The sequence below is a fragment of the Gopherus evgoodei genome, chromosome 3, assembly GCF_007399415.2.
Source record: "Gopherus evgoodei ecotype Sinaloan lineage chromosome 3, rGopEvg1_v1.p, whole genome shotgun sequence".
NCBI lineage: Eukaryota > Metazoa > Chordata > Testudines > Testudinidae > Gopherus > Gopherus evgoodei.
In genome coordinates, this window is record NC_044324.1 from 8544182 (window position 1) to 8561801 (window position 17620).

A 17620-nucleotide genomic window follows, 5' to 3' on the forward strand; every position below is an offset into this window, starting at 1 on the left:
TACACCTGGAAAAGCCTATATAAGGCGGAGGCCTCATCTCCATTTTGCCTTCAATCCTGCTTCTTACCTCTGGAGGAACTTTGCTACAAACAGAAGCTCTGCACAAAGGACTGAATGACCCACCCCAGCGGGGGATGTTCTCCAGAGACTTGATTTGAACCTGCAGTTTACTCCATCACTGCTACAAGCCTGAACTAAGAACTTTGCCATTACTGTATATAATTGATTCCATTTAACCAATTCTAGCTCTCATCTCTATCTTTTTCCTTTTATGAATAAACCTTTAGATTTTAGATTCTAAAGGATTGGCAACAACGTGATTTGTGGGTAAGATCTGATGTGTATATTGACCTGGGTCTGGGGCTTGGCCCTTTGGGATCGAGAGAACTTTTTCTTTTACTGGGGTGTTGGTTTTCATAACCATTCATCCCCAGGACGGGTGGCACTGGTGGTGATACTGGGAGACTGGAGTGTCTAAGGAAATTACTTGTGTGACTTGTGGTTAGCCAGTGGGGTGAAACCGAAGTCCTCTTTGTCTGGCTGGTTTGGTTTGCCTTAGAGGTGGAAAAACCCCAGCCTAGGGCTGTGACTGCCCTGTTTAAGCAATTGGTCCTGAATTGGCACTCTCAGTTGGGTCCCGCCAGAACCGCATCGTCACAGAAGCACTTTGGGATATACTGAAGACGAGTGCTATATAAGAAATGGCATTATTGATTCAGCAGCAGGTGTTATTTATTTTGATATTGAATTCAGCATTGTTTTCCACACATTTTCAGATGTCAATACGTGTAGATTTGTGTACTGACAACACCTAACTGCATCACAGAACTCTCAGGGAGGAAAGCAGAAGGGTTTTTACAGCTACGCAGTGGGAGCAGGCTGCTGGAACTTTTAGCAGTAAGGAGACAGAGGAAGCCATTTGGAATTATGGAATAAACTCATTAGCTGGATGTTTCTACTAAAATTATCAGTGAAACACTTGAATCGACATTTTAAATTATCATATCTCAAAGTCACCATCGTGTTATGATGAATGGGGCAGTTCACATAGAGCTAATGTTTCAGGAAGAAGATACAGCAACAGCTTACACTCTCTCCACTTAATTATTATCATCTGTAGTTTTACCAGCATGCCTTGGAACCAGGACCTGATCGTGCTGGATGCTAAACAACAGGGGTCGGCAACCTTTCAGACATGGTGTGCCGCGTCTTCATTTATTCACTCTAATTTAAGGTTTCGTGTGCCGGTAATACATTTTAATGTTTTTAGAAGGTCTCTCTCTCTAAGTCTATAAACTATTGTTGTATGTAAAGTAAACTAGTTGTTAAAAATGTTTAAGAAGCTTCATTTAAAATTAAATTAAAATGCAGATCTTATCAGTTTAGTGCAGTGGTTCTTAACCTGGGGTGTATGTACCCCCTGGGGCAGGGCCAGTGGAAGGATATTTTGCGCCCTAGGCAAAATTTCCACCTTGCACTCCTGCCCCTTGCACTTCAGTTCATTGAGGGGCAAATCCCAACAAGCCTTTATAGAACCCGGGGGCCAGCCGTGTCCAGGGATTGCTCCCCAGACCAGGTTCCTCCCTCCCCGCCTCCTGAACTCCCCTGGAGGGTGCATAGCACCCCCCAAGCCCTCCCCACCCAACCCCGGTGGCTTCCGCCCCGAGTCCACTCACTAGCTTTGCCGGGCTTGGGCCGCTGCAGCAGCTTGGCAGGGAGGAGCCGCCTTCCAGAGGCACTGGAGAGCCAGAACAAAGGCTTGCGGCAGCAGCGAGCCCCAGCCATGGGGGAGCCAGCATGGTGTAGGGGGGCAGCAGCCCTGGAAAGGTGGCGGTGCCACTAGTGGGGCTCCTGAAGGCTGCAGTGGATGTATGCGGCTGCCAGCCCCCATGCGCCCCCCTGCTTCTCCCTCGCCTAGGGGTACCATCTTTCTACAATCAGAAAAAGAGGGGAGAGCCCTGCCCTAGCCCTGCCCCCATCCACTCACTCCCACTTCCCACCCCGATTGGCCTGGTCAGAACCCCCAACCCTCCCCTTCTCCTTGTCCCCTGACTGCCCCCTCCTGAGACCCCCCCACCCTAACTGTACCCCTAGAACCCTACCCACTACCTGTCCTCTGACTGCCCCAACCCTTATCCACACCCCTGCCCCCAGACAGACCCCCGGGACTCCTGACCCATACAACCCTCCCCCTGCCCCCTGACTGCCCCCCCACCCCTCCCAGGAATCCCCTTACCATGCCCATGCCAGTCAGATGCTGGCTCTATGGAGGCAAAACATGCTGCCAGGCTGCCGCGCGCACAGCCCCTCCCCCACAGCGTACTGGGGCAGCAGGGTGGGGGGAGCTGCGGGGGGGGGGGGTAGCAGCGGCAGCTCACACTTCCAGAAGCCGCACAACCCGAGCATGGTGAGGGCGGGGCCAGGGAGTGGATGCATGCGGGCGGCAGTCCCTGTGCTCCCCCTGGCTCCCCACTCACCATGCTCAGGCTCTGCTGCTCCCGGGAGTGTGAGCCGCCGCTGCCCCTCCTGCAGCAGGATCAGGGCTCCGTGCCCTGGCGGTTCGCACTTCCAGGAGCTGCAGAACCCAAGCATGGTGAGGGGGAACTGGGGGGCGCACCTGCCGCCGGTCTGGGGTCCTGGCCGCTGGTCCCGCTCAGCCTCCTGCCGGCCTGGGGTTCCAGTCGCTCAGCCGGTAGCAGGCTGAGTGAGGCCGGCAGCCGGGACCCAGTAGGTTGCCGACCCCTGCTATACAGATACAGGGCAAAAAGAGCCAGAGAGATTAAAATCAAGTATGAGGCAAGAGACCACAGATGGAATGGGCAGATGGAGGGGTACAAGTGAACAAGGAGACAGTATGGTTCTGCATTATAGACAATAGTCTTTGCACACCAACAACTTAACTATTGTCAAGTTTTTTGTAGGCACTGTGACAAAGGACAGTTTTGAAGAGGGAGTTCAAGGTGGATAATGAGGTACCTTTGTGGATGTTTATAGGAAACACCTGCCAAGCATGTGGGGCAGCATGAGTGAAAGCACAATGGTTAAAAAAAAAAAATTTAACACTTTTTTTAAAAGCTGAAAGCTAATGGGGAGCACAATTCTGCAGCAAGGGGACATTACGGGAGGGACACCATGCAACCCCAATGAAACAGCTATGGGATCACTGGCACTCCCTGTTATATAGACTTTACAATGGCACTCATTACTGGATTATTTAAGTACTTTATAGTAATGGGTTTAGCCTCCCAATCTCAGCGGGGTAGGAAAAGATATCTTCCCATTTACCATATGGGCTAGATTTTTGTTTCTATGGTCATGACCAAAACAACCTCCTTCAGTAAGTCCTACAGAACTGAATCGGACTCCTTTAAAAAGAATGAAGGGCTTAGCTGACCCTGCTAGAGTACAAGGCATTTCAAATGAGAGACTCTGAAAGGACACTATCCACTCCAACAATTACACTGCTTTCTTAGGAACATGACTACTTCATTCTTTGCTTTCTCTGGTGATTTATTTGCAATTTAATTTTAAATTACTCCCTCTCCCAGCTTGCACACCCCTTCTCCCCTGAGGTAGGATAAAGTAATCCAAAGCATTTGCCCCTTATTCTCTGAAGAATGATGCAGAGAAATCAGTCCTCTCTATGTCCCAGGGTGCAGGACTCAGCAAGGGAATAAAGGCTGAGAGCAGTGAAGAGAGATCCCTGTGCAGGGGGTAGTGAACAGGGGAGGAGGCTTACCTTGAGTGAGCTGTAAAACTCATCCAACACCAGGCTCATGGAACGAGTCAGGTTACTAACATATGTTGTCTCTTGATTCAAGGCATCTTGAAAGATCTCAAAATCCTGCATCCATTCTACTGCAAAACTGTGATCAATGATATCTGTCTGGAATGTATAAGGAAATGGGAAGTCAGTTTTCAGAGATGATGGTGGTTGGTTGGTTCTGTATTAGCATGGGCACTTGATAGTACCTGAGAGTTAAGACTAGTAAACAGTTTTCATTCTAACTCCATTATCAAATGCTCATAACTTTCCAAAACATTCACTCCCTGACCTGAAATATCCCATGCTTTGTTTTGCCAGTTCAGCTGTTTCAATTTGAAAAAGGTACAAACCCCAACACTATTTTTAAAAGGCATGTTTAGAGTTTAAGGCATTGCTACTGCAATTTGATCAACATGGGAGAACTCGCAGGTCTGTGTGCAGTTCCACTGAGGCCAATGGGGCCCTGCAAGTGTGTATGAGACTGCATTATTGGGATCTAGGCAAGCTGAGTCCTCACTTATGACCTCACACACTGTTGGTTGGCTTGAAAAACTTTAGTTTTTTAATTAGTGACCAAACACTACTCACTGAGCACCGCAGCAATAAGAGCTATGCAAATATATAGTACAGCATTCCCTGCCCCCATAAAACTTACAATATAATTTTTAATGCAAGACAAATGTATTTGGGGGAGAATAGGGAAGACAAAAGAATAGGAGCAGTAAAGGGGAGTTTTGCAAAGGACTTTTACAAGTGAAGGAAGAAAGACTGGGTGAGCCTGTCTGTCAGTTTGTTCTGTGCTTGCTTGCCTGCCGTGTGATTCCTTATAGTGAAGATTATAGTGTGGTCTGTTTTGGGGGTTGCATGGTAAGCCAAGTGCTAGGCTAGGCTAGGCTAGGCTAGGCTGAGAGTTTACTAATGAGGCTCTAGCCTGCTATCCTTTGATACTTAAATCCTTTTGGGTCCCTTGACAAGAGGCAGGGATAAATCAGGGAAAATGGGGGCTTAAAAAGCCAGCTCCTAAGCAGCCAGAGAAAGCAGCGAATACAGCAGTAAACAGGAGTTTTGTGAGTGAGTGAGTGAAGCAGATACACCTCACAAAAATACTCTAAACTTAGGCCATTTTAATCACTCACCAGCCCCAGCCAAAAAGAAAACCTGCAAGAGTAAAAATAATGCAGACAGAAGTCCAGCAGCGAAGTGGAAACTATATAGTTTATTATATCAAGAGCACTCAAGGAAGACAAGGCCATTGGGGAGAAGCTAAATGAATTCTTTGCATTGGTCTTCACTGCAGAAGATGTGGGGGAAATTCCAGCAACAGAGTCATTCTTTTTCGTTGCCAAATCTGAGGAACTGTCCCAGATTGAGGTGTCAATAGAGGAGCTTTGGAACAGATTGATACAAACAGTAATAAGTCACTAAGACCACATGATATTCACCCAAATGTTCTGAAGGAATTCATACTAAATTGAACTACTATTGTAGTATGCAACCTATCACTTAAATCAGCCTCTGTATCAGATGACCGAATGGTAGCTAATGTAATGCTGATTTTAAAAAAAGAGGCTCCAGAGGCACTCCTGGCACTTCCAGGCCAGTAAGCCTAACTTCAGTAACAGGCAAATTGGTTGGAACTATAGAAAAGAACAAAATTATCAGACATATAGATGGACATAATTTGTTGGGGAAGAGTCAATAGGGCTTTTGTAAAGGAAAATCATGCCTCATCAGTCTATGAGAATTCTTTGAGGGTGTCAACAAGCACGTGGACAAGGGTAATCGAGTGGCTGAAGTATTCCTGGCCTTTCAAAAAGCCTTTGACAAGGCCCCTCACCACAGGCTTTTAAGCAAACAAAGCAGTCATGGGATTAGAGGGAAGGTACTCTAACCATTGGAGGAGTGAAGTTCTGGAACAGCCTTCCAAGGGGAGTAGTGGGGGCAAAAGACATACCTGGCTTCAAGACTAAGCTTGATAAGTTTATGGAGGGGATGGTATGATGGTATAGCTTAATTTTGGCAATTAATTGATCTTTGATTATTAGCAGATAAATATGCCCAATGGTCTGTGATGGGATGTTAGATGGGGTGGGATCACACCCCTGAGCGACACAATTTATGTCACATTAAGCTATAATATAGCCATAATGCAGTACTTTCAACAGACAAGCCTAGGAGCTTAAATTCATTACTTTGCTAGACACTAAAAAATCATGGACTGAATAGACGCACTGGATTTATGGCTTATTACAATAACCTGTAACCCATTAACAACCCCCCGCAGCTGCTGTCCGCCCCCCTCACACACACACACACACACACACACACACACACACACCCCTTTCCTCCTTATGACTAGAGGGATGTTAAAGGGGTCACTTCACACCATTGCATACACAGTAACCGAAATAGTCATTTTTCCATTTTACTGACTTTGTACACTAGACAGCACTGTGTGTAGACAGCTACACTGCTCCACTGTGATTACCCGGTCAGGTTCTTTTACAGCAAAAGCAGAGATACATTGTAAGATTAGGAAGATGTAAAATCAAAACTGTCAGAGTAATATAGACAGGCTTGGAGGGGGCATGCAAGGTGGTGGCCTCTAGAGCAGGGGTGAGTAGTGTGAGCACTCAGGACAGTGGGTCTTTGATCAGGTGAGTGCGAGAGAAGTGAGGCTGGCATTCAAGGCAGGGGGTTGCCAAGGCAAGTGAGAGAGAGAAGGAATAGTTCAGGAACGGAGTGACTCTGGGAAATACATAGCATCTGAAATAACTATCACATTTGTAAAAGTGGACTAGGCTTCAAGCTGACAGCATTCCTTTAAGAGTATACATAAAAAGGAATGGAAACATATCCTTAAGATGACTGGTATCTGCCAAGTGTACAGTTAAGTAGTGTCAACTATCAACACCAACAGGCTTTGCCAAAGGATGCCCATTACAGCACAGAGGACTCTCGCCTTAAGAAAAAGGAACTTGGGCAATAGAAAGGAGTTTGTTTACAGGACTCCATTTGTGCTTTTTCTGTTGGGCAAGGAAACTCAGCCCATTATTGAGAAGTGGTAGGTTTAGAAAATTCTCCCTACCTTACTCGGGCAGGGCAAGACTATGGGAGTAGATATGAAGATAGGTACTGAATCACACCTCTAGTTGAAGGGTTAAGGTATCCAGTATAAGTGAAAGGTGGCAGAAATGTGGTCTTTGTCAGTGAAGATGGCATGCAAAATCAGTGTAAAAAGGAGAAGACTGGAGTCAAAGGAAAGGTGTAGCAGTTGGAAACAGGGAGTCCCAACTAGAGTAGCCCTGCAACTCTCTGCAGATGAGGAGAGACTAACTGGGGCCCTCACCCAGGCATGTGAAGCTAGTTCTCCCGGCAGGTCCAGAGAAGCGAGGAGAAGCAGCAGGGGAAAAGCTCTTCAATCCCTCAGAAGCCCCAATGATTTCTTTTTTTTTTTTTTTAGGCAAAGCTGTCTGCTGGAGATGGCAGCCCTTAAACCCTGGAAAGGGTACTGGGAGAGCAGAATTGGGGGTGATCATTTGTGTGTGGGCATACATAAGCATGTTCAAACACAAGAACAGCAACAGAAACTTTTAATACTATTTTTTTTAAATGGCAGAACTTTTCAACTGAATCAAAAATCACATTGTGCACTAGCTATCTCTGTAGCGGAAGAGTCTTAGCTGTTACCCTGGCCCTGCCTTCCCCTTTCTCCCTCCTATTGCTTATCAAACTTGCCTGTTGTGTCTCATCTCATATTTAGATTCTAACCTCCGTGAGGCAAGGGTCATTTTTTAAATTTTAAGTGATTTAGGAGCATAGGTCACTCTCAATGCGATTTGTGGTTCTAAGTACATACATGTTTTTGAAAACCTAACATCCAGGCAGAACCCCACAAAATTAGGGTCTCTCGAGACTGAGGTGTCACAGCAAAGTTTGGCAGCTTGATATAAGAAAGAGAGGGAAACATAACAGGAAAAGGAAGGAGTCTGGCAGTTTCTCCAATTTAAGGATAATTTTCTGTAGAACGTATCAGGGGGGTAGCCGTGTTAGTCTGGATCTGTGAAAAGTGACAAAGAATCCTGTGGCACCTTATAGACTAACAGACGCATGCGACTCTGTCACTTTTCTGTAGAACAAAGCTCTTCTCTATTCCTCAGTCCTACTCTTCCATTTTGATACCAGACATGACGACACAACTAGCATCCTTCACAAATATTTAACGGCTTATAAAATTGAAATGCTACCTTCACTTTCCTAGATTTGATCACTCCTGTCAGTTACCTTATGGGTAAGCTTAACTGCCTTTATCTTTTCCACATCAAAAATAAGCCTCCTATTCATAGATTTTAAGCACAGAAGCAACCACTTGATTATCTCACCTCAGTCCCTAGAAAAATCACGGAGCAGGTCCTCAAGGAATCAATTCTGAAGCACTTAGAGGAGAGGAAAGTGATCAGGAACAGTCAGCACGGATTCACCAAGGGCAAGTCATGCTTGACTAACCTAATTGCCTTCTATGAGGAGATAACGGGGTCTGTGGATGAGGGGAAAGCAGTGGATGTGTTATTTCTTGACTTCAGCAAATCTTTTGATACGGTCTCCCACAGTATTCTTGCCGGCAAGTTAAAGAAGTATGGGCTGGATGATTGGACTATAAGGTGGATAGAAAGCTGGCTAGATTGTCGGGCTCAGCGGGTAGTGATCAATGGCTCCATGTCTAGCTGGCAGCTGGTTTCAAGTGGAGTGCCCCAAGGGTCGGTCCTTGGGCCGGTTTTGTCCAATATCTTCATTAATGATTGTGGACTGCACTCTCAGCAAGTTTGCAGATGACACTAAACTGGGAGGAGTGGTAGATACGCTGGAGGGTAGGGATAGGATACAGAGGGACCTAGACAAATTAGAGGACTGGGCCAAAAGAAACCTGATGAGGTTCAACAAGGACAAATTCAGAGTCCTGCACTTAGGACAGAAGAATCCCATTCACTGCTACAGACTAGGGACCGAGTGGCTAGGCAGCAGTTCTGCAGAAAAGGACCTAGGGATTACAGTGGACGAGAAGCTGGATATGAGTCAGCAGCATGCCCTTGTTGCCAAGAAGGGTAACAGCATTTTGGGCTGTATAAGTAGGGGCATTGCCAGCAAATTGAGGGAGGTGATCATTCCCCTCTATTCGACATTGGTAAGGCCTCATCTGGAGTACTGTGTCCAGTTTTGGGCCCCACACTATAAGAAGGATGTGGAAAAATTGGAAAGAGTCCAGTGGAGGGCAACAAAAATGATTAGGGGCAGGAGCACATGACTTATAAAGAGAGGCTGAGGGAACTGGGATTGTTTAGTCTGCGGAAGAGAAGAATGAGGGGGGATTTGATAGCTGCTTTCAACTACCTGAAAGGGGGTTCCAAAGAGGATGGATCTAGACTGTTCTCAATGGCAGCAGATGACAGAACAAGGAGTAATGGTCTCAAGTTGCAGTGGGGGAGGTTTAGGTTGGATATTAGGAAAAACTTTTTTTACTCAGAGAGTGGTGAAGCACTGGAATGGGTTACCTAGGGAGGTGGTGGAATCTCCTTCCTTAGAGGTTTTTAAGGTTAGGCTTGACAAAGCCCTGGCTGGGATGATTTAGTTGGGAATTGGTCCTGCTTTGAGCAGGGGGTTGGACTAGATGACCTCCTGAGGTCCCTTCCAACCCTGATCTTCTATAATCGAGTTTGACTTTCTGTATAACACATGTCACAGAGTTTCACCCAATTACCCTGTATTGAAGCCAAATTGCTTGTGTTTGGCTAAAATATATCTTCCAGAAATGCATCTAGTTTTGATTTACACACTCCAAGTGATGGAGAATTCACCACATCCCTGCTTTCCAGTGGTTAATTGCCCTCACTGTTAAAAATCTGTGCCTTATTTCTAATTAGAATGTATCTGGCTTTGACTTCTGGCCATTGGTTCTTGTTATGCCATTCTCCACTAAATTAGAGCCCTTTAGTAGCCAGTATTCCTTCATCCATCTCCAAGGCAATGATGTTCTTGCTGAGGAGAGGTGATGACACTATTATAAGAGAAGTTTAACAAGCATTTTGTTCACTTGGACACTGACAACAGAGATTCTACTTACCTTGTTCATGGCCAAAATAAAAGGTAGTTTTGTTTTGTACAGGATACTGAAAGGAGAGAAGAGGAGCAGTCAGAAAAGTCGCCTAGACTTCAATAAGACATAGATTAACGCCTTTTCACATTAAGCATGAGACAGATAGGCCTGCACATAAAAACCAAACCCCAAAATTGTGATTTTAGTAGAAAAGGACATTTTACTCTGACCAAATCAAAGTGTAATCTTTCTCTCAGATCATTAAGGACCAAAATATAAAAAGAGATTATAAGCATCTCTCAGCAGAACAGCAATTGTCCTGTGTGCATGGCTGAGCTTGACTGATGTTTTTCTATTATTTCAGCTCTACTTGTTATTAACCTTCCTTTTTTCTTTTTTTTCTATTTTGACTCATGACTTTTAGCATTGTTGAGATGATATCTGTGGACTGACCTATGACCTCAAAATAAATACAGGCCTGCAGATCCAACTGGACATATTTTTGGATCCACGAACTTTGAGCTATAGTTACTAGAAAGGGTAAGTTCTCTGTTTAGGAATACAGAATTTCTAAACTGCATCAGACCTCAGGTTTACCCAGTTTAATATACTGTCTCCAACAGTGGCCAGAACCAGACACTTCAGAGGATGACATAAGAACAGTGCAGCAGGCTTATGTGGAATAATCTATCCCCCATATAAAACTCATCCTCATCTCTAATAGTTAGAGACTGGCTTAAGACCTTTCAAAATTTGTATTGTTATAACAAAAATTCTGAATATTCTTATTAGCCATATAAATAACCAATATCTTTTTGAATTTTGTTAAATTCTTAGTCTCAATGACTTCCTCTAGCAGGAAGCTACACAGCTTGATTACATGTTGCATGCAAAAGTAGCCCTGGAGTGGATATCAGCCAGTTAACCTAAAAGACAAACCAGCCCCCCTAATAAGTCTATGGTTCTCATGTAAGATTTGTTTAGAGTTGTCCTTAATGGAATCTGCTTTGTATTCCAGGTTCAGCAACTTCTGTTTACTGTGGTGGTTTGATTTTTATTTCCACTTTTATTTTCAGTTATTACAAGAAAAACTTTTGCAAAAAGGGGAATCTTGCAACATGTTCAGAAAACGGTGGGTGTGACATTTTTTGTACAAAGTATGCCTTGTGAAGTATCATTCTAAAAGTCTTAATCTGCTAGACATTAATATGTCATTGAATTGTATGTGCTATCATATGTGAAGTTATAAAGTTTGGCTATGTATGTGTTACTAAAACAAGCTGTGAGGTTGAAAACACCCACAAGCAGCCTTTCAGGTACAACCGTAAAAAGGCCAAACAATGTTAATGGCTTATTAAGGAAATGCACACAAGCACAATAAAAACCTCTCTGAGATAGCACTACACCATGGGAACTGTTCGACCCAGGTCACAGCTAAAGAGCTTTCCAACAAGTGAATAAAAGATATAACAGGGAAAAAACAACATCATAAAAGGGACCTTGCTCTCCCTACAACACAGCTGAAAATATCGGAGAAATAAAGACTAAAGACTAAACAGGAAGAAGTGATGGTTCCAGGCTAAGAAAGTGTTAGCCTGCGTATAAAAACCTGGAAAACCCAAGCTGCAAAGGGAGGGACAGATAGCTCAGTGGTCTGAGTATTGGCCTGCTAAACCCAGGGTTGTGAGTTCAATCCTTGAGGGGGCCACTTAGGGATCTGGGGCAAAGTCAGTACTTGGTCCTGCTAATGAAGGCAAGGGGGCTGGACTCAATGACCTTCCAAGGTCCCTTCCAGGTCTAGGAGATAGGATGTCTCCATTAATTTAAAAAGAGGCCAGAACAGAAACTGAATTTGCATTGAAGAAAACAAGACTCAGTAGAGGGTGCAGCATGCCACTGTGATGTGCTCTCGGTGGCTGCTGTAGCTAAGCAGATAGGATCCTGCGCAAACTGAACTTTCCTATATCTGGAACTAAAGAGGAAGACAACATGGAATTTCAAATAGCTCTTCCAGGAGGTGACAAATGTTGTGAACTGCTATAGCTACATACTCCTCCAAGGGGCAAAGATGAAGCATCCTGACAAGATGTCTGTAGATGCAACAATTTCTTTGCCACTTTGTCCAAGATTATCAGTAATACTCAAATATCAAATGACCTTGAAAAAAGGCAGAGCAGATGCCTTTAATGAAAGATCTACTCAGTATCCTGGCTAGCAAACAAAATATTTCTGCCCTCCCACCATTAGTATAGGACTCTTGCCCTGGCTGTGTTTGCTCTTCATCAAGATACTGATCTTGCAGACATTAAGAACTCTCAGACTGCACTGATTTCAACAGACACTCTGGGTATGTTCTCCAGATGTGAGGAAAAGCTCTGTGTAGCTTGAAAGCTTGTCCCTTTCATCAAAAAAAGCTGGCCCAACAAAAGATATTACCTCACCTACCTTGTCTCTCTCATATCCTGGGACCAACACAGATATAACAACACTGCAAACAACTGATTTCACGTAGCACCTCTCAACCTCTCTAAGAGGTCTCAAATACTGGGGAGAGATAGAGGTGGTACTGAGCCTTGTGAAAATCCACAAGGGATTTTTAGCAGTGAGGAGCAGCTGATTATCGGAGTTCTCACAGGTCCCGGTTGAGAAGAATGATTGAATCTGTCAGTGTTGCACTGTTTTCTTTGGGTAAAAATATTGTGAGTGAGATATGAATGGTCAAATCCAATAACTTTGTTCCAATTTAAAGATCTTTTCAAGAAATGTGGGCTCCCTCATTTCTTTGTGAGGATAAGACAGATAGCATTTTGAAAAGAGATATATTCGATTTCTGAACCTACAATTTCTTACCTGCAAGCATACAACATGTTAGACATAAAGGTGATCGGGCTGGTGCTGCGAGATGTGTCCATCACATAAACGACAACTGAAGGAAAAGTGGAAGCCTGAAAGAACAGGATGAAACAAGTTTCAGTTAAGTAAAATATGCCATTCTGCAACCAGTCAGCCTCACTCTGATGTTCTGCAAAAACCCACTTACCAGTGCCTCAGTGATGATAGTGCCTGAGGCTGACCAAGTGAACACCTCAATCTGTCCTGGTGTATCAATAAGAACATATCTGTGAAGAAGAAAACCCCCACAAACAAAGAAAAAATTAGTCAAAAGTAGGGCAGTCAAGAGATTTAAAAAATTAATTGTGATTAATAGTGAGATTAATCACACAGTTAAACAATGGAATACCATTTATTTACCTATTTTTGGATGTTTTCTACATTTTCAAATATAAATATATATACACACGCACACATACATGCACACTTATCTCACAGAACTGAAAGGGACCCCAAAAAGATCATTGAGTCCAGCCCCCTGTCTTCACTAGCAGGACCAAGTACTGATTTTGCCCCAGATCCCTTAGTGGCCCCCTCAAGGATTGAACTCACAACCCTGGATTTAGAAGGCCAATACTCAAACCACTGAGCTATCCCTCCCCTAGGACCACAGCATAGAACAGAGCTTCCTATTACAGACATCAGTGACTTTCAGCCAAGTTCATCTTCGAAATCCTGGCCCAGACGCCCTGGATTCCCTCTCTTCCAGGTCCCCCAAGCAGACTGCCAGCCTCCAGCCCCTCCTTCTTCTCTCGCTTTCCAGGCTAAAGGTGTCATCTGGATGCACCCCCATCTTGGGTCTCAGGTTAAATAGCTGCAAATAGCTGGGCAGTCTCACCTGCCCTGAGGGCCTCAGCAAAATCACACACCCAATTACCACCACCTAAGTATTGGTGGAGTACACAGGAAAACTAAGGTACTGTCCTATACTAATACTGTGTGTAAGACTCACATGCAACATGGCAAGGTGAAAAAAAAAAAAATAAAAAAACCCCCACTTCATCACACCATGGAACAATGAGATTGGGAAACCTGAATCATGTGATGCTGTGCCTGCCCCATGAGGCATTGCAAACCCTTTCCAAAACACCCTGTACAGTGGGATAGCTACCACAATGCACTGCTCTTTGCCTTTGCAAGAGCTGCTAATGTGGATGTGCTCCAGCGTCATAAGGAGCACAGCATGGACATGCAACAGTGGTTTAATTCCAGTGTTTTAATAAAAGCGGTGTAATTTGTGGCGCAAGAAGCTTGCCAGTGTAGATATACCCTTAGGCAAGGACCAGAAAATCTCCTTCACTGAAGGTGCCAGCAAAAGGTCATTACTGTTCTCTGCAGATTACATTTAAATGATAAAGTCAAAAGCATGGACATAACAGCTAGACCAGGGGTCTCAAAAACGCGGCCTACAAGTTGCACGTAGCCCATGGGGCTATTTCCTGCGGCCCGCCTGTCATAACTTTCCTACTCAGATCTGAACCTTAGAGTTCAGAACATGAGAAGCTAGCATGAAACCTCCAAACTTAATTACCAGCTTGGATCTGATATCGCTGCCACCAGCCAGAAAATTCCAGTGTCTGGCTCACTCTGGTCTCCCCAAAACCTTCCCTGGGGGACCCCAAGACTCAGATGCCCTGAGTCTCACTACAAAGGGAAATAACCCACTTCCCTTCCCCCTCTTTACCTCCTCCCAGATTTCCCCGCCCTGGGTACTCTAGGATATTCCCTGCTTCAAGTCCTTGAAACACAAGTACCGAGAGATCAAATCTCTCTCTCCCCTCACCCAGAGAGTATGCAAAGTCAGGCTTAGTAAATCTAACACAAAGAGATTTTCCCCCTCCCTTCGTTCCTTAGCCTTAACCAGTGAAAAAACTCAAACAGGTCTTAAAAAGAAAGCTTTATATAAAAAGAAAGAAAAAGACATAAAAATGGTCTCTGTATCAAGATGACAATATACAGGGTCAAATGCTTAAAAGAAAAAATGAATAAACAGCCTTATCCAAAAAGAATACAATTTAAAACATTCCAGCAACTACACACATGTAAATACAAAAAAACAATATAAACCTATTGTCTTACTATCCTTGTACTTACAACTTGGAAATAGAAGATTAGAAAGCCTGGAGATAGAGAGATCACTCTCAGACCCGAGAGGGCCACCGAACCAAGACAAAGAACACCCACCCAAAAACTTCCCTCCCTTGACATTTGAAAAATCTTGTTTTCTGATTGGTCCTCTGGTCAGGTGTTTGGTTCCCTTTGTTAACCCTTTACAGGTAAAAGAACATTAACCCTTAACTATCTGTTTATGACACCGCCAAGCGGCCCGCATCCACCCCCTGGCCTACCTCCAGTCCAGGGGTGGGCAAACGACACCTGCAGGATTGCGCCCCCTCGAGCCCCAAGCTGCTCCCTGAAGCAGCTGGCATCATGTCCCTGCGGCCGGGGGGGTGGGAGGAGGCGGAGAGCAGAGGGCTCCGTCCATGTGTTGCCCTGGTTCCAGGCATGCCCCCGCAGCTCCCACTGACCAGGAACTGACCAGGAACGGGGAACTGCGGCCAATGGGAGCTTTGGGGGAGGTACCTGGAGGTGCAGTAAGAAGTGTGCAGAGCCCTGCATCCCCCTCCCCCAGCGGCCACAGGGACATGGTTCCAGCTACTTCCCGGAGCGCAGTGGGGCCGGGGTTGGGGCCAGCAGCCTGCCCTGGCCACAGCATGCGCCGCTGCCACCTCGGAACCCTCCTGCACCCCGCACCTCAGCTCTCTGCCCTGAGCCCCCTGCTGCACCTCATACCCCTTCTGCACCCCAACCCTGTGCCCCCTTCTGCACCCCACACCCCAACCCTGTGCCCTGAGCCCCCTTCTGCAACCCACACCCCAACCCCGTGCCCTGAGCCCCCTTCTGCAACCCACACCCCAACCCCGTGCCCTGAGCCCCCTTCTGCAACCCACACCCCAACCCCGTGCCCTGAGCCCCCTTCTGTACCCCAACTCCCTGCCTGCACCTCAACCCCCTGCCCTGAGTCCCCTGCTGCATCCCACATTCCTTTTCACCCCAACTCCCTGCCCTGAGCCCCTGGCTGAACCCAAACCCCCTGCTGCACCCCAACTCCCTGCCCTGAGCCCCCTGCTGCTCCCCACACCCCTTCTGCACCCTGAGCCCCCTGCCTGCACCCCAACCCCCTGCCTGCACCTCGCCTTCCTGCCATACCCCTCATGCACCATCTGGGGGCAGGGAGCGGGCAGAGTTGGGTAGGGACTTCAGAGAAGGGGTTGGAATGGAGGCAGGGAAGGGGTGGGAAGAGGCAGGGCCTCATGGAAGGGGTGGAGTGGGGGCAGGGCTAGGGGCAGCAAGGTGGGAGGGTGTCAGTGATGCAGCACTCAGGCCAATGAACTAGCCCTCATGGTCATTTGAGTTTGAGACCCCTGACTTGGACAGTAAGCTCTCTAGAACAAACACAGGGAATCAGTTTTTACACATCACATAGAACAATGGGGCTTATATGAATTGTATTAAGGGAGCTTTGCAATCAACAGACCCATCCTCTAACAACTTCAAACTGTTAGCATTTGGACTATATCACAGAGGACATTAATTTAATTATCCATCAAATTCCAAGTATTCTGTTTAGATATTGTCAATATTGAGGGTAAGGGAAAAACCAACAAGCAGGTGGCACTGAACTCCCCTCCCACCCCTCTCCCCCTATGAAACTTACAGAACAAAAACAGATAAAATCACCAGTCTTGTATTGGGAAAGCACAAGAGAGGTGTGAGACCAGGAGAATGAGTCTCCAAATTATTCTGTCCTAGTTACTGGAAGCTTGTGGTTCTGCTTCCAGCTGTAGCTCTTTTCTCAAGCACCACACACCTAACTAGCAGACAATTCCTACACCTGGATATATACAAATCTTTCCCAGCACAAGACTAGTAATTTCAGACAACTTTGCTCAAGTAAAGACCCTGTACTGGAACTCTTTCAAGTGGCTTTCCTAGAGGGATTTCAGAATAGTATATTCTTCTGGAATTACTCACTGAGATGTGTTCTGTCGCTTTTCAATAAACTTCATCACCTGATTGGAAAGAAAAGGAATCAATAATAGGTTTTTTATTTAGATCCAGTACAAAGCAAAGACTATGCTCTTTATTAAGAGATAAGCTTTAACTTCAAATTAAATTTTTTTTTTACTATATATGTACACTAAGGAATGCTAAAGTTAAAAACCCAAGCATTTAAAAAATATAGAAATTAACTGTTAAGAGAAATTGGGTAAGTACTCAATCATTGCATATAATAAAGTCAACCTTAACTCTGCCCATATCCTGATTAGAGAAATTATACAAGGAAGGCAATAATTTCCCACTCTTCATTAAGAGTCTCATCTTGTGTGATGTGGTTTGGTTCAATGCCTCATCAAAGGTCCTCAGCATTTCACTAGATCAGGCCCTGTGATTCCAGATGGAAGCCAGTTTTCAAGTGTCATTAGATAGCACTAGCAAGTCTCCATATACGAGCCTCAGATACCCAGAAATCAGAGCACATACTTGAAAAGGACAAAAATCAGAACGTCTCAAAGCAGAACACATAATATCAAAGACAAGTATGTATGAAAAATTACACAACTGATGTTCTGTGGTGCACATTTTCTATACTCTACACACAATGAGAAGCTGGCATCTCTGCAGGAGTAGAGCTAAGGCAGACTGGCTACTTTACCATGGAACCTCCACATTTTCAAAAGTTTTGTTTTTTTGTATCTTTAGTCTTAACTCTGAATATCCTGGGTTTCTAAATGTTAGAGTCAGAATGTACCCAACGTTCTGGAAAGGTAATAAACTCAAACCACTGATATATGCCTGCAAACTTAACT

General features: G+C 45.2%; 1 protein-coding gene across 2 annotated transcripts in view; it reads right to left on the reverse strand.

Moving 5' to 3' along the window:
* GPN1 (GPN-loop GTPase 1) overlaps positions 1 to 17620 on the reverse strand; it is a 69321-nt gene that overhangs the window by 45629 nt on the left and 6072 nt on the right. For both annotated transcript variants that reach the window (XM_030554935.1, XM_030554936.1), the window contains exons 5-9: positions 16785 to 16822; positions 12898 to 12976; positions 12708 to 12802; positions 9885 to 9930; positions 3740 to 3886 (exon numbers count right to left, since the gene is read on the reverse strand). In XM_030554935.1, coding sequence (XP_030410795.1) covers positions 3740 to 3886; positions 9885 to 9930; positions 12708 to 12802; positions 12898 to 12976; positions 16785 to 16822 — 405 coding nt within the window. The remainder of the gene's footprint in view (positions 1 to 3739; positions 3887 to 9884; positions 9931 to 12707; positions 12803 to 12897; positions 12977 to 16784; positions 16823 to 17620) is intronic.